At 34.8% G+C, this 24,229-nt stretch overlaps 1 protein-coding gene across 1 annotated transcript; it reads right to left on the bottom strand.

Annotated features, from left to right (window-relative positions):
* Nucleotides 1–6,295: 6,295 nt before the first annotated feature.
* Nucleotides 6,296–11,200, bottom strand: LOC127132383 (uncharacterized). Its single transcript, XM_051061328.1, has 7 exons — nt 10,838–11,200; nt 10,610–10,728; nt 10,002–10,067; nt 9,709–9,906; nt 8,351–8,469; nt 7,379–7,484; nt 6,296–7,061 (listed from the first exon to the last, which is right to left on the bottom strand). Exons 1-7 carry the CDS (start codon nt 11,070–11,072, stop codon nt 6,516–6,518), a joined length of 1,389 nt encoding a protein of 462 aa, XP_050917285.1. The 5' UTR covers nt 11,073–11,200; the 3' UTR covers nt 6,296–6,515.
* Between the last annotated feature and the right edge of the window lie 13,029 nt (nt 11,201–24,229).

The following is a 24,229-nucleotide window of genomic DNA, read 5'->3' as shown; positions in this document are numbered from 1 at the left end:
ACATTATATTCCTTAATTTGACTGTAGATCTTGTTCATCCGTTCTGCTTACTGAAATTAGTAAATAGATCAAACGTTTCTCATGTCATCATGTTGACTCTCAATCAACCAGATCCAACGCCCATGGATAAGAGTCAAATGAGTTGACTCTCTTGGTCCTCTGACCAACGCCCTAGGCCTTCAAGCCATTAGGCTTTATTAGGGGTGTTCGTGGTGCGGTTTGGGCGGTTTTTGCGATAAAAATCACCCGAACCGCAAGAGAAAAAAGCATGCGATTTGGTTTGGTTTGGTTCGGTTGAGTTTTAGAAATAAAACCAAACCAAACCAAACAAAACCAAATCAATGCGGTTTGGGTTGATTCGGTTTTTTATAATATTTTTATTGAGCCATATATACTCCTATAAATAACGACATAACTTTGTGTTTAGTCATTCATACATTACTAAATAACATCAAAATTCATCATATTTAGACAAAAATGTTTCATTCAATATACAAAAAATCAGATTAGACAAAAGTGGAATAAAAGACAAATATAAATAGTAGCATAAAATAATATCAAAGACATTATAATAAAATATAAAAAATCGTATGAGATGAGAGATTAGAGAAGATGAAAAAAAGAACATAAGAGATGCGAGATTGAGAAGAAAAGTGCAATAAAAACGTAATTGGAAGAGAAAATAGTAACATAAAAGATAAAAAAGAAAGAACATAATAGAGGACTTATTAGAGTAGAATAGGCGAGACCTACATGGAAAAGAAGATGAGAAAAATGTGTGATACTACTATGAGAGATTTAAGAAGGTTGAAATTGAAACCCTAAGTGTGATTAAGAAAAAATCATTTGTAATTGTAAGGTTAAGGCATACTAGGTTTGAGGTTTGGGTTGGATGTGGGATAAGTGAACTTTGGGTTGTAACATAATGCGGTTTGGTTTGGTTTGGTTTAGTTCGGTTTGCAAAATACAAACTGCAAACCAAACCAAAACGTGCGGTTTTATTAAAAAATGACCCAAACGAATCTGAACCAAATGTGGTTTTTTGCGGTTTCGGTTTGGCTTGGTTTGGTTTGCGGTTTTCTATTGGGTTGGTTTGGTTTTGAACACCCCTAGACTTTATCTCTTTTCCTTTTAACACCCCTCAATTACTTCGTCCAATATGTCTTAATCATTTTTGCATTGAATTTATTCCCTTATGCTCTAGGTTTTAAATTTTAATTAAGTTCAGGATTAGATAGGCTAATTAAAAATTAATTCACTTGATTAGACTAATTAGTTTAACTTAACAATTTAATAAACCATAAAAAATGTTTATTTTTATATCTGATTCTAAAAATGCAAAAAGACTAAAAATATATTTTATACCTTTATTTTAGTTTAAAAATTATTCATTTAAGTGGTCTAACTTAGTTTAGTTTGTTTTCTTCAAAGTTCATTTCAAAATAGATTTATTTCTTTATAATTAAATATTCAAAAAATAACAAAAATAGTAATTATGTATATACTTTATTTTCTAAATTAAATTAAATATTTATTTTTTTTGCAAATTAGATTGGTTGGCTGGCGTCCCGCCTTACCGATCAATATTCAACTTAAAACTTAAAATCAAGTCAAATACACTCAAATACAATTTTCTCTGTTCTTGTGCATTGAGACCTTTTTTAGATGAACTTTTCTCCGCCTCTGTGCATTGAGACATTTTCACAAATAAAATCAACAAACACACCTATATTTTTTAGACGAACTACAGTACTTTGATTCTTCTTTAAACTTGAGGATACGTAGGCACAGAGTTTTGAAACTCTGAAGAGTACAATAATGAAAAATATCTTTTTTCCCCTTTTATGATTAAATATTTCTTAAAAATAATAAAATGAATTCTCTTTATAAGTAAATAAATTAAAGCATTAAGCAAGAAATAGGTAATTAGGAAAACATTCATTACATAAACATAGTATTCTTAGAACTATAAGAGGTTCCCATTGAATACAACAGATGTGAGGGGTGCTAGCACCTTCCCCTCCCTTAATCGACTCATGAATCCTAACGCTTTATCATTAACTTTTAGGGTGTTTCATTATTTCTCTTTTTCCTTAGGAACGAATAAAATATGGTGGCGACTCTGTGTTTTTCCCGCCGCGACACACATATATCCTCCAAGTATGATGTTACTCAACAACAAATAACTCATATTTGAACCACATAATTGAAATTTTAAACCATTTGATAAGCAACAGAACTATTCAATCATGTCCATACCTTAAAACACTCAATTTCACATTAATTTCAGCATTGAATCAATTTAATCATGAACATAAAACATCATAGCATCAACAAACACAATATCCCAATAATTCATAACATCAAAACAAAATTTATAATCATTATCTATCAGATTATCATCAATCAAATAGAAAAAAGAAAACTCTAATGGAGATTAAGGGAAACCTTTATACTCTTTCATGATTTAGACACCCTTAATTGAACAATTTATCCTCATTACCTTATAATTCCAACAAAAACAACAAAAGCAAGCTTCAATTACCTTCTTCTCCAAGCTCTGGCTCTCCACTCTTATTTCTCTATTCCACCCTTCTATTTCACATACTAAAAGATTCTCTAAACCTAATATCTGTAATTTCTAAATATATAATATTCTAAGAATTCCTTTTAATTAACTTTGGCCCGACTAACCAAAATTTCTTCATTACTAACCATTTACTTCCATTATTTTCACTTTTTACCCAATTCTTCATATTCTCTCAAATTCTAATTATTCAACTAAATTAATTCCCACCAAACTAATTAAATTAGCATAAATTATCAGTAAACATGTCATAATTCAAGCAGAATAATTATTTAAATAATTTAATTAATTAAACAAAATAAATAAATAAACGATTAATTGAATCGGGGCGTTACATGCATGGTATTTGTGAAGAAAGAGACATCTATGAATTTCTTGACTGACCCACGGGAGTGGAGGTATACTCTTAGGTCAGCGGATATTCCAGCGTATGGATGGAAAGAAGGAAACATGTCTGTGTAGACTTGACTGAGGTTTCCCCACTAGTAGGAATGAGGACTGGAGGTTTTATTGTGGGACAGACAACTCTAAAAGTCACTTCAAATAAATTGGACAAGCATGAGAAAACATGTTTCGACAATCAACATGCTTTCATATAGAGAGTGCAAAGGTTCATGCATCTCCGGGTATTTTCAATAAATATATTGATATTCCAACAGTCCAGTGGATATTTCGGAGATGCATCTTAGGAGGTTTGGGGTGGGATTTTGAAATGTTTGTCATCTTTGCATATCAAGTATTTACGGAGATGCATCTCCGGAATAAGGAAACATAATTTTGATAAAACAGTCATTGCATGATCACAAACCCATACTTCTTTTTCACTCCAAACCCTTTCCAAAAACCTTCCATTCTCAATCAACATTCTCACTCCACATTTTCATTCTTGTGTTTCATCGCATCAAAAAGAGATAAAGAAGCTGAAATTTTAGGAAAGATCATTCATTTTCAAACCTTATTGATCACATTAAGTTTGTTTTTAGTTTGAAAAATGTGCGCTGAATCTGGAGATGCATCTTCAGATTCTCTTTGAATTCATATGGAGATGCATTTGTAGCCTATTTATTCTCATTTTTCCATCTCTATTTACAGTTTTAGAAGTTTTTACTTTTTTTGTAACTGTTTTCATTAGATATGGTGCAACTCGATGTTTTTCCCAAACATGTTGTATCTCTTGATGCCTAAGGTGTTGTTATGAAGGAGGTAGATGTAGCAACCAATTTAAAAATGATCAAGAGTTTGAATTTTGTGATCACATGCTTCAATTGAATCGTACGGAATCCTCCAAACTGAAATTCGGTGTGGTAATCGGAAGGTCCAATAATGATTCGGATAGAAAAGGTGCAGTTGTGACAATGACATGCGAAAGAAGTGGAAAATATATACCTCCTTTATAAAATTTTAAATGATATGACACCGATTCAAGAAAATGTGAGTGTCCCTTTAAGTTGTGTGGTTATGTGTTTGGCAAATAAGAAATGGAAATTTAATGTCATATATGGTTACATAACCATGACTTGTGTGAAAAATTAGTCGCTCATCCAATTGTGTTTTCCTGAAATAGGTCATCTCATTGAAAGTTCGTATGATAAAGTGTATTGATCTTACAAGATACAAATTTTTGAAAACTTTTTTTGCATTGCGCACCACCTCACCTCAAAATCCAAATGATTGTATTATCTGTATTGGATGGCTTTCAAAATCACAACATTTCAAGTTTATTTCACTTTGTTCAAGTTTATTTAAAATTGGGATATCATTTACCACTTACATCAGTGGAATGGACGACTCATTCAACAACAAAAGCTGAGACTTTGTCGGACCGATTTGCGGAAATGATACAAGAGTTCACCAAATTGAGCGACATTAAAAGAGAATCAAATGCACAAAAGTCAAAGGGGTAACCACTCATACTTATAGATTTAGTCGGCGACAAATCTTTCGATTTTCGTCATCAATTAATTATATGTAACTGTGTATTAATATTAATGAAGTGATATATACAATTTTAAATATTTTAATACATTTTGATGTTTGCCAAAAAAATTGTCAATTTATCAAACAAAACACATATGTTCTATTTTTTGTCTAGATCATGAGAGGTTCCGGAGATGCGTCAATGTAATAAGAGAATAGGATGATACCGGAGATGCACCTCTGAAACCTCCACTAATACAAGATAGAATTTTCGAGATCCATATTTGTCTACAACTATTATAAATATAGACTCTTGTTTGATGTATCATACACATAGAAAATATCGCAAATGAACATCATCTGATATGTCACAAATGTCTCCTTTTTCCGCGTGACACTTGGACGAGAATTTAAGATCAATGAGTACACCTCCTTTTCCAGATCTGCAATACGAAGTGCAAAATCTCCTATCTTGCGCAGATAATCGGAAAATCGTGAAACTTTCACCGTCAACTAATAACGAAGACAAGATTGAACTCAACAACTATGAACTCAAGACGGATGCAGATGTAAGAACTATGTGAAATACATTTTTCTGTTTCGAAACAAAAGTTCTGATCAAGGTGGAAGTGACGATTTCAAGATCGGTCGAAAATATTGTAAAGATGTTGAAGCGTTCACTTGGATATTGAAATGTAATGTTTGATTTTATGTTAACATCACCTATGTAATGTTGTTTTTATATTATGAGTGATAATTTTATTTTGTTAAAATATAAATTTCTGATTTTCTACTTCTGTTTTTGTTTCAATACACTACGAAAATGCATCTACGGACAGATTACGGTGATACATATACAGATAAGTTACGGTGATACATCTACGGACAAGTTACAGAGATACATCTCCGAATCTAAAAAAGTCACATTCCTAGAACATGACCCAAAATTAATCTAAGATGTGTGTTTAAGGTGCGTTCGAAGAAACATCTCCAAAATCTAAAAATATTTTTTTATTTTTAGATATTGTATATATAAAGTGCTTTAAAAATGCCCTTAAAAAACACAAAGAAAAAGGAATTGTCCTATACTTAAATTCCAGATTTACCTATGTTAGTAGTTGTTTTGCAGAAACAATTTTGACAAAATGATTTATTCTCTAACAAAATAAAAATTGACATACAAAATTCTACAATTAATGTAAATGTTACATATACATCAAAATCTGAAACTCCACCGTTAGAATGTCTGCTGCAACATGCTTGAGTTCAATCCAAATGGACGGGTATCACTCATTTCAAACCTTATTGATGAATTGCAGAAACTTTTTTATTTTCCCGTGTCGTATATATAAAGTGCTTTAAAAAATGCCCTTAAAAAAACACAAGAAGAAGGAATTGTCCTAAACTTAAATTCCAGATTTACCTTTATTAGTTGTTTTGCAGAAACAATTTTGACAAAACGATTTATTCTCTAACAAAAATAAAAATTGACATAGAAAATTCTACAATTAAAGTTAATGTTAGATATACATCAAAATCTGAAATTCTACTGTTAGAATGTCTGCTGCAACATGCTTGAGTTCAATCCAAATGAACGGGTATCACTCAACGGCAACCTGCAAAACAACCCTACCTCAAAACTCCACCGTAAACAACATTATGCTCTATAATATAGTAGTTGTTGTTCGACTTTTGTAATATTCAGGTAATATTCAAAAAAATATCTGATAATTTTTTCAAGAAATTAGGAACAAAAAAAAGCACTCCAGAGAGAAATAGTCAAAGTAAATTAAATAAAAGACCAAAAATATATTAAAAATAAAATACTCACTTAATGCAACTTTTTCTTGGTTTCATCGCATTAGGGAGCAAGTGCGCCACCATATGATTCTATACTGCCTACCACACAGTAATCATTACCAAACAGCTAAACTGATAAGTTACTATTTTAGTTACAAATTCTAATCATCTCTACAACGTTCAACTGTTTATCTAACAAAATTTACACAATCTACATACTGTAATTCCACTGATTTAATACATTAGCATCAAAAAACTGTTTCCATGCATTTAAGGGACGTGTCTCTCTAAAGCCAGCAGAGTTCTTAGTTTCATTGTTATTCATAAATAATCCTCTGGCAGCAAAAGACATTAGTTCCATCTGATCCATATAGCCACGCATCCTGTATGACAAACTGACTTTTTTACAAGGAGACTGCCGATGCTGTTGAGAAACACTTGAATTTAGAAGGACAACTGTTTCTGGTGTCTGCATTGAATCATCATCAGCAGAAGATATAAAGTTATCCATTCCAAATAATTCCCAATCAACCTGCTGCAAGATTCCAGATGCACGTTCCATGCTGTGTGGGGAGTGGCCTTTTAACCGCAATTCTGTTTCCATTGCTATTCTGTCGACCTGGGCCTTCAGTTCATGCAACCGATCACCAATTCTTGCGGCGACTGCATCATACAGTCTTTTTCTTGGCACATCTGGGCCTTTCTCCATGTTGAGTATATCGTCAAAATTGATAGGATCGCCTACGATAACAGTAACCTAAACAATCCAGGCATGTCAAAATAATATTTAAGCTTAAAATACAATCAATATTGTTCACATAAATAAATATAAGCAACGCCGTGCAGAATCCAAATTCAGTCAGGACTAAGGTTAACATTTTGTTCTTTGAGGAAATGAAAAGCAGACCAAAACCAAGGGACAAAGAGAGCGGCATTCCCCTAAAACCTGGCAATATCGCATCATCCAGTATTTTAAACCTTGGAAGGTTCATAGACTGACAAAGGCTGGATTATTTCATTGATTCCCCCTATGTATTGAAGGAATTGTGTAAGAAGTGGGTCAAAAGTACGTACCCTCTTTCCAATTCTCGGAATGCTGGCACCTATTGGCATTATCTCCTGCATCCCTGTATGTACAAACGGGATAACAACAGGCATGCTATCTCCATCCAGGATAAACCTGATGAGGAAATTTACATTAGGAAATTTGTATTGTTCCATTGAGATGGTAGATATATCAAATAGTAGAAACAAAAAAAATTAAAAAGTGAAAAATAAAATATATTTTAGAATTGAATCAATCTTGAGTTATTTTGTACTGGTAAATTACCATCACAATATGCCTGCAGCATATATACATATATACATGATAAATCTTATCCAATCCAATATGCTAACAACAACGCAATATTAAAATAAAATGTGATGTAAAATAAGACGAATATAGTCTTAATATTTCTCTCACAAGAATAGGTCCCAGAACTTTTATGATACTGAATCCAAATTGAAAACATCATACATAAGCCAAAAAAATAGTCTGAAAACCAAAATTAAACTTTTCAACAAGAAAACCAACAAACTGTGCATATCAATTACAGATCTAAACTTTGAAAAGGTTCAAATTCATTGAGTTATTGGTTCCGTTCAACTTCCAATCCTTGAGCTAACGTTATTTAATAAAATAAAAAAATTGTCAGCAAGTTTTGATAATACAGATACAATCTACTTCATTTTCAGAATTTATCAGCACTGTAACAACAAGATATGTTTGCATTAAATATATGGTGAAGATAGGGGACATAAGGGTGGCTTGCAGGTTGGTTTGGAGGAGTTAAGAAGTGTGGTGACAAGGAGACCGAAGGTTTGATCCCCACCCCCAAAATAAAAACTAACAATACTACCATTTGTTGTTTCAAATATATATATAAAATTAGAGCCAGTATATAAAAAAAATCATTTAGTGATTAATTTCAGAAATATGTCATTTAAATATTGATTTAATTTAATACAAAATACTATAGAAGATTGTTAGTTGTTAGTTGTTACCTGGCAACACCTCTCTTGCAAGAACCCATGGTTTTTCCACCGTCTCGGGAGCGACTACCTTCCGGGAATATGTGGACCCAACCACCATTGTTCAACTTAGAAAGAGCCATATCCATTCCCTACAGCAGAGATTAAGTAGATGAAATTAACATATATGTAGACAAGTTTCACATTGGAGGGATTGAAACCACATGTCCCTTTTCATTTCAGTACAATAAAAAATTTGCCTTCCTTACTCACAATTCAAAATTACATTCTCCCTTATTTGCTAATTTTCTATTTTTCCGAGTTAAATTTCCATCGGAAGGATTGCTAACATTTTTTACTATGCTAAGGAGCTGTGTTCATTAGAGAAACAAGAAACGAAATAGAAAAACAAGTGATTTCCATCCAGTTTGGATAGGTCAGTGGAGAGCAAGAGACCAAGGGAATTATTCATCTGATACAAAATGAGACAAAGGCTTTTGTTTGATGCTACTACAGAAAGCAGCGCAGCGCCCCAAGATAAATTTAATAATTCAAGTCATAGCATAGTAATGAAAGCAAATAATTGAGGTTTTCTCCAAAAAAGTGTTATTAATAGCGGATTGTAGAAAAGAGCGGATCACCGTATGACAAATAGTGGATAGCATGGCGGAAGCCGCAAAGAAATTGAAATATAAATATTTGTATATAGAATAAAGCATGTTGCACACAAATAAAAGCTGCATAAACATATATTAAAAAATTAACTGACATAAAACTCAAAATCTCAATATTTCAAACAATTAATAGAGCATGATGTTGCTGCAGAGAGCCAAAAACAGAAATTAAAAGTGACTTAAATCTCAAAATCTAAATAGTTCAAAATAACTAATAAGTGACCGCTCTAACTACCAATAACAGATAAAAAGATCTAATTAATCTCCTCTTCCCCAACATAATCATTATCCTCGTTTTCAGCTTATCCTTCAACTTAAGGTTTTGTACTTTAAATTTTTCTAATATTCTAAAAAATCTGTCCACCACTTCAGGTTTTGTAATTTTTTAATGTTTTAAAATGTTTGGCCACCGTTAAGCACACAACTCTACTATTCATTAGGTACCTTTGTAACCAATATATCAAAATGTGGCGCTATTTGATATAGCGGAGTTGACATATCGTATAGGCTACTCCAAATTCTGATACATAATAGCGGTATAAAGGGGATATACCAGTTTTTAACAACACTGCTCCAAAAGCCACGTCGTTGACAGAAGTTATGCATTATAATAGATGATTAAGCCTCATTTTGGATAATAAGATTGTTTTAGAACCATTCACCAAATATTAACAAATATTATCCAAGGTTATCAACAAATGTTCATTGGATCTATACCTCCTGATAAATTCCATCACCCCTGGAAAGCGGCAAGACTTTAACGGAACGAAAGAATGCAGAAGTTACAGGGTTTTTAAAACATCTATCAGTTGCACAAAGTGTCCATCTGAGGTTTCTAGCATCCAAAAGAACTTGTGGAGGAAGTAGTGAAGCAATAACAAGTGGATCATCCATGGAAGCGACATGGTTGCTGACCTGAAAATTTAAAATTAAAAGCAAGCAAGTCAAATTAAAAAACTAAACCCATAGAGATTCACTTTTCACAATGCAGGGCTTGTAAGAGCACACACCGTAAGAAGAGGCTTGCCTTTAGGTCTTTCCAGCAATGCAGAGTGTAGTTTTTCCAATCCATACACCTGTTACTCCCATACATACAGCATTCAGATCAAATATCCAAAGAAGCACATACACTTCAAAAAGAGTAATCCGTGCAATGTCATATTTGTGAGACACTTCTTTATAGTTTTAGCTGTATTTTTCCATTTCATTTTTTAAAACAATGCCAAACTTCCATACCAATGTTCATGCGAAAATCACTAAATATAAGACAAATGGGTGCATTTTTATTTTATTATCTCTACAAAGCCATGAAGCACAGACACAAGACACAGGGACACATACACCATACACCATACACAACACCGTTAATAATTTGAAAAAATGAATAAATTGTATATAATCACAAACGTCAGTGTTAGTGTCTATTTTTCAGAGGTGTCAGTACTACAGAGCTGCAAAGACTTGTGCTAACATTGAAAGCATTGGTTCTCGTTTAGGTTAACGAATTGCGTTTACATATTCTAAATTTTTGAGCCATGTCTAACAATTTTTAGAACTTGCCGTATCCCAGTCTCAAATAAGAGAGAAGCATATAGTTGAATAATAATGATATTGATACCTGAACACGGTTTAATCCGTTCATAAAAACGTGACAAACATTTCCTAGAATCGGAACAGCAACAGCTTGCATCATACGAAGAATGGTTGAATCTTCTTCGGAACTAAAATCCCTACTCACTGTAGATACATATACATAAAAATTAAATCGAGTGCAAAACCTAGCAAATGCCTATTACCGTCCATGAAATTCGAATTTCAAAAAAAAATAGGTGATTAAATTGAGTACCTCGTTTACGATAGAAAGAGGTGGAAGAAGGCAAGGCATCTCTACGAAAGTCGCGAAATCGGTTAAGCCAACGTTGAATAGTGGAGGAGAAATAACCGTCGGCATGAAGGAAGACCGTATGGTGATGGCGGCGGCGCCAATGTCGGTCGACGGCGACTCTGAAACGGTCCCTGAGCTGCAACTGCAGGGATCGGGCTTTGCTCTTCCAAACATCGCCGAGATCAAGACGGTGCATCGAAGAGAAGAGAATAACGAATTGGTGGCAAAAGTTGAACAAGTAGCGAGGCGCAAGTGTAGGGTAAACCCTGGTTTAGGCCATTGCCATGCCACCGTTTGTCTAGGAGCAGAATTGCTTATTCAATTAAAGGAAATTTGTTTCCTAAGGAAAATATATTAAAAAATTTAAATTAAAAAATTTAATAAAAAATTAATTAAAAAATTTAAATCAAACTAATTATAATTTTTAAGAGAAAATGAAATATATAAAATATAAAATTATCTTATATATTCCATTAATAACCATCATACCTCCCATTATATGATAATGTAGTTTTTAAGTTAATAATATAACAGGGTAGATTAATGAATTATTACCGCTAATGTATATCAATTAAACTGAATTTTTTTACCCAATTAATCTTATTTTTCAAAATTAAAAAAAAAAAAAAAATTTTAAATTATTTTTCAAAATACTCCACTTTGAAGAGGTGATGCTAGATGAATTGACGTCTGCTCTTAAATTTAGTGAGGTGACGCCAATTGGATTGGCTATTGCACCTAGTGTTGTCAATCCAATTGGCGCATGTGTGTTAATTTATAAAGGAGACGCAAATTGGTCTGACACATATGTGTGTTTCGTAATTTTTTTTGAAAAATATTGTACATTTTAGATCAAATTTAAAATCGGACCAATTCATATTAATATTAATACGCATTTGCACAATAAGACTAATGTCGTTGATCGGGATGACCTAACCGACCTCCGGTCCCACATCCCCTAGCTACCCGAACTCGTGGCCCTAACCCACGTTGATGATTCACCCCAGGTATTTGAGTATCTGAGGGTCCAGGAACATCACCACCATCTGCAGAAGATTGTCGGAGATATTCAGACAAATCTGTATGGTCTTGTGTATGCATTGAAGGGCTACCGTCATAGATGTGCCTTTGTGTGCATTTTTATACAAATAGCTATAAAGATAAGCCAAACAAGTGGGCACCCAACTGTAACTTCTTATACTAGAACCACTACCTTCGGGAAATAAAAGTAAATCAAATAAAAGCATAATATAACACCTAATTTTTATTATTCGAGCGTCTTCGGTAGAATTTTCATCTAACTGTAAGTTGTTGTAATATGCCTTAAGGCGTGAAAGGAGTATACCTTGACCTCTCGAGTTATCATCTAATAAGTCAGCATCCAAGAGGTCCATGCAAATTGAATTTGCATAGTTGGTTTTATCGTTTACTGTCTTACCTTCGATAGGCAGTCTCAATAACATGTAGACATCTTCTAACGTCATGGTACATTCACCGGTTGGAAACCAGAATGTGTGTGTCTCAGGACGTCATCTTTCACATTATGCAAGAATAAATTTAGTATCAACCGACCAAGACACTATTTTGCTATGTCCAAAATCGGCGAGTTCGACATAAGGTTGAATCATCGCGTCCATGTGAACAAATTCATGGACACGAGTTCGAAACCTAGAAACGTCCTAAAAACTAAATAAAATAAGTTACATTATAAAAAAATGTGTTAGAAAAATAATATAAGAAGTAAACGCTTACATAAGTTGTTATGTTTGCAATTGTGCCTCTATGTGATTCACCCATAGTGAGCAGAGACATCTTGTCGTAGTGGTGCAGATGAAACAATGGTTGTTGCAGATGAAACAATGGATGTTGTAGATGTAGAAGTGATTGTTGGTGATGAAGAAGTGATTATTGCATGGCTATTTATAATGAGAGACACGCAAAAGTTTGCATGAATGGAGAAATGGGCATGCAAGCTAGCGCCAATTGGTTTGACGTGCACATGCAAAATTCCATAGCTAGTGCCGTATGGACTAGCGCCTCTTAGGTCGTGGCAGCTTGTATGCATGGTTTTGACATAGGCTTAATGGCTATTTACATGCAATGCAAAATCTCGAGGTCTGCACATACAAGGCGCCATATGGACTGACGCCCATGTACAAATAATGCATGCATGCGCCAAATGAAATGGCGTTAGGTATTGCATGCATGTCATGTCACCTTCTATATAAATGTCTTCCTATGGCATCCTCAAACCAACATAAATTCATTTGCACCAAAAAAATTACTATTCATCTGCATCCAAATATATTATCAATGTTCACTACAACTGTGAGACATATGAGTGTGATGTATACGGGTTTTGTTTTTGAAACACCGATACTATCCGACTTACGATCAAGAGAAATTCAAATTTCTTGCATTTGAAAAAACAAATAGAATTCTGCATAGGATCTGGTCTTGTGTCACAAATCACGTATCAAAATACAATTTATTTCGAGAACAGTCAATGTAAATTTTACACGCTAAAGGTACGGGACGATGAAGATGTTGAATATATGTTTGTTAGTCACAAACATTCTGGTTGTAACTCTATTAAGTTATATATTACTCTTCAACAAAGTATACCATCTCAGCAATATCAAATAACTAATCAAGCTGAATCTAATGAATTTGATTCAGAAAACTCAGATGAAGCTGACCTAGAAGCAGAAGCAGAAGTCAACATCGTTGATGAAGAAGAAGAAGAAATCGAGACACATGTCGATCATATGTTAAACAACAACATTGAAGATGACGATCATCCAGTGCCATTACCTCCAAGTCATCTATATAATCCGCCTCAACATATGACAAACATGGATTTGCATGACGATGAAACATCCAACAGTGTTTTTTGTGAGCAAATTCTTTACTTTGAATAAATTTTGAATGATAGCAAATTGTGTGATCATCATTCATTTGTTGGCTGTGCATTATTTTACATGATTCATTTGTGCTTTTATACCATATTGTTGTTTCATGACTGTACATAAAGATCCACATTGATGCATCTCCTAAAAATAACTCATAAAAACTATTTTATGTCAGTATGCATCAATACATACTCCTATGCATCGATCCATAAAAAATGTTGTAAACCACAAAACTCTTTTGTTCAGTATGTATCGATCCATACGTGTCATGTATCGATACATGGACAGGCAAAATGCTTTATGGATCGATCCATACGAGCCTTGCATCGATCCATGTTAGTTGAAATGATCTATGTATCAATACATACGAATTTGGCATCGATCCATGCATACACAAATTCTCTAAAATTCATCAACCTTACAGTATGTATCGATGCATAACTTCATGTATCAATACATAAGTCTGTTTTATCCACTAACAGCTCATGTTTTTCATATATAAGTAGTATTATGATAGCAGTGCAACAAAAAACGAATTCTGAGAGGGAAAAACAGTTAAAACACCAATCAAAGGAGTGTGTAGCAGCAATTGTTTGAGCAATTAGAAACCTGAAAGAGACTTCATCTTCTCCATCTTCTCAATCTCTTTTCTTCAAGAACATCAACACATAATCATTCTTGTTCTTCGGATTAAAGGATCAAAGAGATAACGTTCAGTGGTAACGATCAAGGATCTAGTTGAGGTGTTCAGTGGAACGATCGAGGATCTAGCTGAGTTGAAGATTGAAGGGGGTTTCGAGGAAAAACCAATTGGTTTGTCCTTCAAGAACTGGAGTGTTCTTGCGGGTTTGTCAGTCACGTTTGCAGAACAGATTCAGCCGCAGCGTTGCGTTTGGAGATCGGGGGATTTCGCAAACAGGTCGTGGAACCGGTGAATTGTTTGCAATTTCTTGCAGGAAATTCTTGATCGTGCTCAGATCAAGTGGAGGTTTCATACAAGAAGAAGTTCTTGGGATTTAGAATTCTGTCTTTGTATTGTAACCTTGTATCAACGAATTTGGCATTATTGATAATCACAGTTCTCAATTTCATTTGAAATTGAGAGGGAGACGTACCCACACGCGAGGACGACGTGGGGAACTTCCTTACCAAATCTCTGCGTATCGTATTCTTACCTTATCTCTCTTTACGTTTTTCAACGGTTTCGCAATTTCAGTTAGTGTGTTGTGGCTGTACTTTCTGCGATACAATAGTGGCAAGAAAACCTCTTTAACTAAAGTCCACTGTTGTTCATCGTTGATCACATACATACCAATTGTTTGACAAAACTGTTAGCTGAGTTTTATTCATTGGAATTGGGATTTAGTGATAAGTGCATTCAATTTGATAAGATTCTAGTGTTAATAGTTTCTGTCATTCTAATTCAAATCCAGCAATAAATTCGCGTGTCCGGTTTTCTAGTAGCGGTTCAGAATAGACGGAAGTCGATTCGGGACTGAAATTTTCCGCTAAGTTTCAATAACTCTGATAAAATTTTAAATCCGTTTATTTGAAAAGAGGTGATCTATTCACCCCCCTCTCGATCACTAGCCACACCGTCTAACATTTTTTATAACCCGTATCCACGGTCAGAGGGTGAGTTAAAAATGGGAGACATGTTCTGCACTAAAGAAGAATGTGTGCGAGCTATCAAAAATTTTCACATGAATAACTCTGTTGATTTCACCGTGAAACTCACTGATTCGAGAAGGTATGTCATCGAATGTCTTAATATCCTTTGCAAGTTTCGGTTGGCTACGACTCACAAAAAGAGAAGCGATTCTTGGGAGATAGCTTCTATAGACCCACATCACAGTTTCATTGCCAGTAATGTTGTACAAGATCACTGTAAATTAATCGCTGAATTGATATGTCAAGACATTTTGCCGCTTGTTAACAAAGACCCATCCGTGAAGGTGAGTATAATAATATCTCATATCGTCACAAGATATAATTATACTCCATCTTACAAGAAAGCATGGATTGCAAGGACAAAGGTTGTTGAACAGGTATTCGGCAATTGTGAGGATTCATACAAAGAATTGTCACGGTTTTTATGGGCACTTAAAACGTACGCACCAAGAATTGTTACAATTATGGAGACATTTCCAGCATTTACGCCAGATGGAACTTGTGTTGCTGGAAATAGAATATTTCACCGCCTATTTGGGCGTTTCAACCATGCATTAAAGATTTTGCATTCTGCGAACCTATTATTCAAATTGATGGAACATGGTTATACAAAAAATACAAGGGTACTTTGTTTATGGTTGTTGCACAAGACGACAACAATAATGTCTTTCCCATTGCCTTTGCTTTGGTTGAAGATGAAACCGCTGGTGGTTGAGGTTTCTTCCTTCGTAATCTCAGAACACATGTCGCTCCACAAGCCAATCTCTGTTTGATTTCAGATAGACATGCTGCCATAGAGAGTGCTTACAATAACCATGATAACAGATGGCATGATCCTCCTTCTACCCATGTCTATTGCATTAGACATATCGCACAACACATGTCGCTCCACAAGTCAATCTCTATTTGATTTCAGATAGACATGCTGCCATTAGGAGTGCTTACAATAACCATGATAACAGATGGCATGATTCTCTTTCTACCCATGTCTATTGCATTAGACATATCGCACAAAACTTCATACGTACAATCAAAGACAAGAACCTTCGCAAAAAAGTGGTGAATGCAGGGTATGCTCTAAATCATCCTTTATTTTAACATTAGTGTGACGAAATTAGATTGTCTAATACAGATGCAGGAAGGTGGGTGGATAACATACCATTAGGGCAGTGGACAAGGGCATTTGGCAGAGGTTGTCGATGGGGCCATATGACAACAAACCTTATGGAATGCATGAACGGCATATTCAAATGCATTATAAATTTACCAATAACCGCATTGGTCAGAACAACCTATTTTAGGTTGGCATCTACCTTCGCAACCAGAGGTAAACGATGGAGTGCAGTGTTAATGTCAGGTCAATTATTCAGTGAATGTTGTATGAAAGTGATGAAAGAGGAAACTATTAAAGCTAGCACACACGCGGTTACAATCTTTGATCGTCATAGGCAAAATTTCAGGGTACAGGAAACAATGGACCACAAGAGGGGAGGTCAAATTAATCCTAAGCTGGCAGACTAAACAGAAGTTGGTGCTACTGTGGGAAGTTTCAGGCCTTTCATATTCCTTACTCCCATGTCATCGCGGCAAGCGCACATACTCGCCAGGACGCTTACAACCATCTATTTGATATTTACAAGGTCATTGCCATCATGAATGTCTATAACTAAAGCTTCTTAGTGCTAGCAATGGAGGAATACCGGCCTCCATATGAAGGAGGCATAGTTTGGCACAACGATGAGATGCGAAGAAAGAAAAAGGATGGCCAAACAGCACGCATATTAGAACATAAATGGATACGGCTGATAAAATGATAAGATTATGTAATATATGTCGTCAACCTGGACACAATAAGAACAAATATCTCAAACTAGGAGCAACCTCTGCATTATAATTTAGTATCTCCTTTCAATTTTTGTAACCTTGGATTTTTATATAACATTAACTTTTTGTTACAACAAGGTTAACAACAAACATTACTCCAACATAAACACACTTAAAACAGAACAAGTCTAAATAAACAACACAAAAAACAAATATCGAATACAGATGAAAATACTTAACCACAATATTTAAAAACAACATTTCTAACTGATTACAACAATCAAACTGATGTCATCTGGTCCAAACATCATTTCTCTAATATCCTTATCAACTTGTACTCGCACCCAACCAAATATACTATTGAGTCTCTCAATACTTCTAATTTTTTCTCCTTCTGGTATTTTTCCATCTAACCACTGAACCAGTTCTCTCTTTAGTTGATCGAAACGACGAATGTTCCAGAAAAGCATCAACATTTGGAGGTTTATCTCTCGAATAAATCACTTTTCCATAGCGACGACGAACATCAAACATGTTTGCAATATGACGAAAAGAGACATGGAAAAATGAATCACACAACACCTTTATTTATAAAAAAAATATACATTACGCTGATACATCAGACTAATTGGCGTCCCCTCTCACTTTATACACATGGATGCTAATTGGAATGGGAGCACCATGTGTTGTTGCCAATTCAATCGACGTCCCCTCTTAAAAATTAAGGGTAGACGTCAATTGGTCTGACGCCTATGCCTTAAGATTTTTTTTAAAACTAGGATAGATTGAGAATTTGTTTGAAAACTGAATTATTTTGAGATTTTTTTTGAAAATGCGAGATATTTGAATAAAAAGTTCAATTAAACTCAATTTTTAAACACAAAATTACTATAAATTATACTTTTATTACTCATTAATATTAATCATACTATTAAATTAGATTAGACTTTTTTTTTTGGGTTAATTCAAATTAGTCTCTGGTTGATTTATATTAGACACTTTTTATTCACAGTTTTTTTGGAAGATATATTAACTTCTTAAGAAAACTATTATCGTGTTATCAATATCATTGTTTTGAGTTTATTATTTATAGCTTATAAGTTTATGCGTTTAATAATAGTCAAACTTTTACAATTGAATAGTTTCTTTATAATTGATTTTATTTAGTGTTTATGCTTATAATTTATAAACTCATATGATAATAAAATATTTGTTTGATAATAAATTTTTTATCATAAATTTATAACTTGTTTTTTATACGATATTTGAAATAGTATTTTAATTTATGATTTATATCTTATTATTTTTTCTTTCATTTTTACCTTTATTGTTTTAAGTGAAACCAACTTTTACTCTTTATGATTTACTTTAATAAAAATAAAACAATTATGTATTAAATGCAAAGAATATCAAACAAAACTAAATATTTCACCACTAGATCAATCCATGGGAGTTATTTAATTGAATTTAATTGAAATGTGTTAATAGTGTAAAAGAATTTTACTTAATCGTTGGATCTTGAGAGAAATTTGACTTTTATTTTAATCATCTATAAAATAATATAAACGGATTATGGTGATGAATTGATAATGTAAAATTTTTTACACTTACACTGCATAGTAATTAATCTTATTTAATTTTAAATAGCTAATATAATTAAAATATATATGTCCACATAATAATTATTAAAGTATTAAAATAATGTTTAACAAATATTCCAACAATCTTCCACTTTGACGATATATCTTAGTAATTAAATTATAATTCTTTAGATGTGCATATGAATATTATTTATCCTTAGATTTCAATGTTACAATCCGGTCCACCTCATATATTAATAATGGGACCACCGCAGCCGTCGTCAATGGCGTATTACGTGACAGAACCCTGATAACCACCACATAGATGTATTTGATGACACATATCGATATGGAGTGACATGAATATTTCATGCAATGTCATCTCTAAATCATTCATATTTTCAATTGGTAATACTGAAGTCTTTAGTGAGATCAAATTAAAGTTTTTTTTATGTGCAATTCAAAATTAAAATATTTGCACATAACAAAAAAAATTGATGTTGTTATAACAATAATACCCCATGAGTTATTTATTTATTTATGCAGAAAATCAAACATAACTTAAAGTCTGTACCAAAATAAAATCAAAGTATAAAACATATAAAAATAAGGGAAAAAACTCTCACTAATCTAAGACAATCTCAAAACCAAGACCCATATTATTAACATGCCCATGAAAAGTCTTATGTGTCAAACTAGTGGTTAGTGGATCATCTAGCATTAAGTATGGCATATATGTTCTATCAAAATTTGTTTCTCCTTAACTTTTTCTTTCACAACAAGATACTTGATATCAATAAATTTTGATTTTGTAGAACTCATATTGTTGTTAGAGTAGAGCACAACTGCATTATTGTCACAACAATGTGTAGGCTCATGACAAAGTTCTATAGCCTAATTGCATGATTTTATGCCTTAAAGCAAGCCACAAACTCTGCTCCCGTAGTGGAGGGAGCCACTAATTTGGAAGACTTCCAAGAGACAGCTCCTTTAGCCAAGAGGAAGATCTAACCAAATGTGGAACGTCTACTATCCGGGCATCCTGCAGAGTCAGAGTCATAATACACAATGATCTCTAAGTTAACTGACTTCCAATAAGTGAGCATGAAGTATCTAATTCTCTTCAGGCAACACATTACGCATTTTACTATTATCCAATGTTGCATACCGGTGTTGCTTAGATATCTGCTAAGAACTCCTACAATGAATGCTAAGTCGAGATGTGTGCAAACTCGAGCATACATAAGACTCCCCACAGCTGAAGCATATGAAACCTTATGCATCACTTCTTTTTTTAATTTCCATTATGGGGCACTGTTTGAGGCTAAACTTGTCTCCTTTAGCAAATGAGTGTGTCTCCTGGTTTGCTATCTTTCATGGAGAATCTATCCAAAACTATATTAATACACTTCCTATGTGAAAATCCTAAAATACCTTGAGAGCGGTCTCTAAGTATTTGAATTCCTAAGACAAATGAGGCATCCCCATGATCTTTCATCTCAAAATTCATTGTGATAAATCTCTTGGTTTCGTGCAATAAACCTATATTATTTCTTGCCAAAAGGATATTATCTATATAACGAAAAAAAAGCATTGTATGATGATGTTTTACAATGGTTTTAGGAGTCCTGCTCAAGGGAGGTGAGAGATTATGTAAATGGATGATATGCTTGGGTATAAGCTAATGAGATGCGTGATCAGTATGAGTTATGATCAAGTTAAGTGTTATGCTTTTTAGGTGTAATGAAATATCCTTCCTCCTTTGGGGGAGGAATATTTATAGAGACCCTTTAGGCCTAGGGTTTGGGTGACCCTGAGTGACGACAACTGCTCCCTCTTGATCACGAGAAGTTATTTACCACTTATCTTTCATGGGATAGTGGAGTACTTCCTATCCTTTTGCTAAAGGAGTTACACGTTGTCGCATTACGCGAAAAACCGGCGGGAAAAGAAGAACAACAGAGCCGCCACCGTGCGTTATTTATCCCAAAAGAGGGAAAGGAAACGCTCAGAGTAAACCTAGGAAAGAACAAGGTCTCGCGACCAAAGAGGATGGGTTCGGGAGTCGGTTATGCGAAGGGAAGGTATTAGCACCCCTACGCATCCGTAGTACTCTACGGGATCCACGCACAAAAGGAAGGATAAATGGTTGCTAAACACTGCTCACACTCACACACACTGGCTGAAAGAGACACAAGAAACAGACTGAAACTGACTCGGCAGGATATCGCATCCTGGGCCTACTTAGTCTATCAGGCATAGACATCAGAGTCGAAGTAGTTCGGACTGGGGAAACGACACATGCTCGCTAGGATATCGCATCCTATGCATACGTATCTTCTCGGACGAGAGAAGAATCAGAGCATTCGTAGCTCGGCTGACACGCACACAGACAAACACAGGCAAAGGCAAACGTGGAGCCTGAATGCCAATCACTGGACTTATATCAGCATCCGAACCAAAAGACACACACTGGAACCCGAATGCCACTCGATGGACTTACATCAGCTTCCAAGCACACAACAACGCAACAAGTCAATAGGGAGTCGGGGACTCGAGCCTATAACTGTCAAGCACACACTCAAACAAACAGACGACAAATTGCTAAGGAGTCAGGCACTCGAGCCTAGCAACTGTCAAACAACACACACAAAAAGAAAAAAGGCGCCCGGAGAGATCAGCTCAATCTCCTGCCTACATACTTCATCTGGTATGAAGATCAGGGCGATGTAGTTCCCCTACGGAGGGATACAGGACTAGCCTAACCAGATAACAGAGGGAGACACAACACTAGGGAGACTACGACTCGAGCCTAGATGTTATCATGCAAAATCACCCCTAAGTTAAGGTTTCTAGCTAACTGGCACAGGGAGCCAGCCTATCCTAATCATGACTTGCACAGGAAGCAAGCCACACACATACTTTACTTGCACAGGAAGCAAGCCAAGCAAAACCTAACTTGCACAGGAAGCAAGTCTAAACTAACCCTAACTTGCACAGGAAGCAAGTCAAACAAACATACAAGCACAGATACCACACACTATACACAAGCAAGTGGCTCAAACAAGGGTTAGGTTTTAGTCGAGGGGTCATATCAACCTCAACAAACAAACCTCTGGAACTGGGTGAATGTGCTCTTAACCTGGCCATTGAGGGGCTAAGGTGAAGCAGATGAAAGGTGAGTGAAGATAAGACTTCACAGCTCTTATCCCTGGCCTGGGAGAGCTTAAGACAAGAATGTGTGGGTTCAGAAAGTGGGAACCCTTCTACACATTTGATACTGACTCAACTGTACAATTGTACAAGATCTTGGGTTTGTATCTGCAATGCATCAACACAGTGGTGTGAGCAAAACAGATGACACACAGAATAGCAGGGGATAGATTGCATATCCCTTGTGTCTGCCAATTGCCTCTTCACTTAGGAGGTCTTTGAATATGTACAGGGACAAAGTAAACAATCACAAACATTGCCTCTTAAGGAGGACTTCAGACAGTTGCCTGGCCAAATAACAGGCCAGGTCTTCCAGACTACATGAAGATTAGAAGTATACCTCAATGCAAATTGCTTATACAAGCAAAGCAAAGCAAAAGTTCACAAGGAACTAAGCAACTAAAAGTACCTGAAATCAGTCAAGCACAATTAGTATACAAGTCAAAGTTAAATCAGAATGAAACAAAGGTTAACAGTCAGCACAAGCAGATAGATGTGCAATGCACAAGGTTCAAGGCATGTGAGCCAAGTAACCTACAAAACAAGCATGTTAGTCATGATAAACAAGCAAGCTCAATCAAAAAGAATTGGTCTCATTGAAGCATTTGTTGGTCAACCTGAAAACATGAGCTCAAAGGTGAGTAACAGGACCACTAGGGCAAGCCTAGGGTCAAAAAGGAATGAAAAAGTCAAAACAGCAAAGGGCAAGCATCCAAAATCATGTTCAAACAATTAAGAAACACAACCAATTGGGTTCACATTCATATCAATCGTCATCATCATTTCATGAACAATTTAGGTCAAAACATGGCATTTAGAAGCTCAAAGAAGTCAACAGCAAGACTTGAATCAAAAGCAATCTTAAACATTTCCAAAAATCAACAAATAAATCATGACCAATCACAACCCACAGCATGGTAAGCATGTCAAATTTCATCTCATTTGGACAAGTGGAAGGCAGCCAATGAAAATCAGAAAGGCAAAGCAATTTTGAACATGCTCAAAGAAGTCAACCAAACATGCATCAACTTAGAAAAATCATAAATCAGAGATGGTGTATGATAAATGAATGGGACTAAAACCATGGCAAAGATGAGGATGTCTAGTTATCTCATGTAAAATTTCATGTCCATCTAATAAAGTATGAGAATTTCACAAATGAAATGGGAACAAGTGTCACAAAAAGTCAACATATGACCAAGCAGGGGAGAAAATCTCAAACAATTAGGAAATGCCACAAATAATTCCAAGAAAATTCACATGTAAACTAGACATACAAGAGTAGGTTCATGCAAAAAATCAGATCAATTGGAGGTCAAGAAGCATGGTATCAAAAATCATGAAGTTGGACATCAAAGGTGTGACACAAATTGTCACACCCTACTTCAAAAAATCATAACTCACAAACCAGCAATGATAAATTCACAAACTCTACACCAAAATCACCATGAGTGTGTCTAGTTTAAGCACAAAAAATTTGGGAGCCATTGGATAAAGTATCACCATTTCACAAAGGTTTTGGCAAAAGGTACAATTTTTGGTCACCTGATACAAACCCTAAGGCCATTTAAAATCCAGCCATCCAAAAAATCAATAAAAATCATGATAAAAAAGTAGAGATTCAGATGAAAACAATGCAAAAATTCCCATGAAATTTGGATTTAAAATGATGATGTTATGAATTTTGCAAGTTGGATGGATCAAAGTGAAATAATTGTGAAAAAACAACATCATTTAATGGGTCATGTGCCACGCTGATGGCAAACTTGTAAATAGCCATGCCACTAAACAAAACGACCGTGTTTTGGTCCAGAAAATGAAATAAGCTGATTGGCTGGTTTCAAATGGAGAAGAGGCGCGGTCCAGGCGAAACCCTAACACATGCAATCCGCAGGAAAACTCGCAGCTAGCTATGAAGGTTGCGGGTAAATCCGCAGGTAATGTGCAGCAACCAAGAACAGCATGGTGTTCTTCATCACCTTCAACTTAATTTTTCCAGAAAATCCAAAAGGTCCCAGAAATACCATTTAAACATATTTTCATGAAGATCTAACAGCCCCTAACACGAATCAACATGCCATTTGTCTAAAAAACAACAACAACATCAAGAATCGACCAAATCTTGTCATAAACATAAAACTTTAAAACCCTCG

The sequence above is a fragment of the Lathyrus oleraceus genome, chromosome 3 (assembly GCF_024323335.1).
Source record: "Lathyrus oleraceus cultivar Zhongwan6 chromosome 3, CAAS_Psat_ZW6_1.0, whole genome shotgun sequence".
Lineage (NCBI taxonomy): Eukaryota > Viridiplantae > Streptophyta > Magnoliopsida > Fabales > Fabaceae > Lathyrus > Lathyrus oleraceus.
The sequence above is the reverse complement of the archived record's forward strand: the minus strand, read 5'-3'. Positions and strand labels throughout refer to the sequence as shown.

What these genes read in the sequence shown, in the direction of transcription:
- LOC127132383 (XM_051061328.1), bottom strand. Translation starts at nt 11,072, where the DNA reads ATGCACCGTCTTGATCTCGGCGATGTTTGGAAGAGCAAAGCCCGATCC. An exon ending in TGCAAGAGAGGTGTTGCCAG is followed by an intron (nt 7,485 to 8,350) that starts GTAACAACTAAC and finishes TTTCCTCATCAG; the next exon opens with GTTTATCCTGGATGGAGATA. An exon ending in TTCCGAGAATTGGAAAGAGG is followed by an intron (nt 7,062 to 7,378) that starts GTACGTACTTTT and finishes TGGATTGTTTAG; the next exon opens with GTTACTGTTATCGTAGGCGA.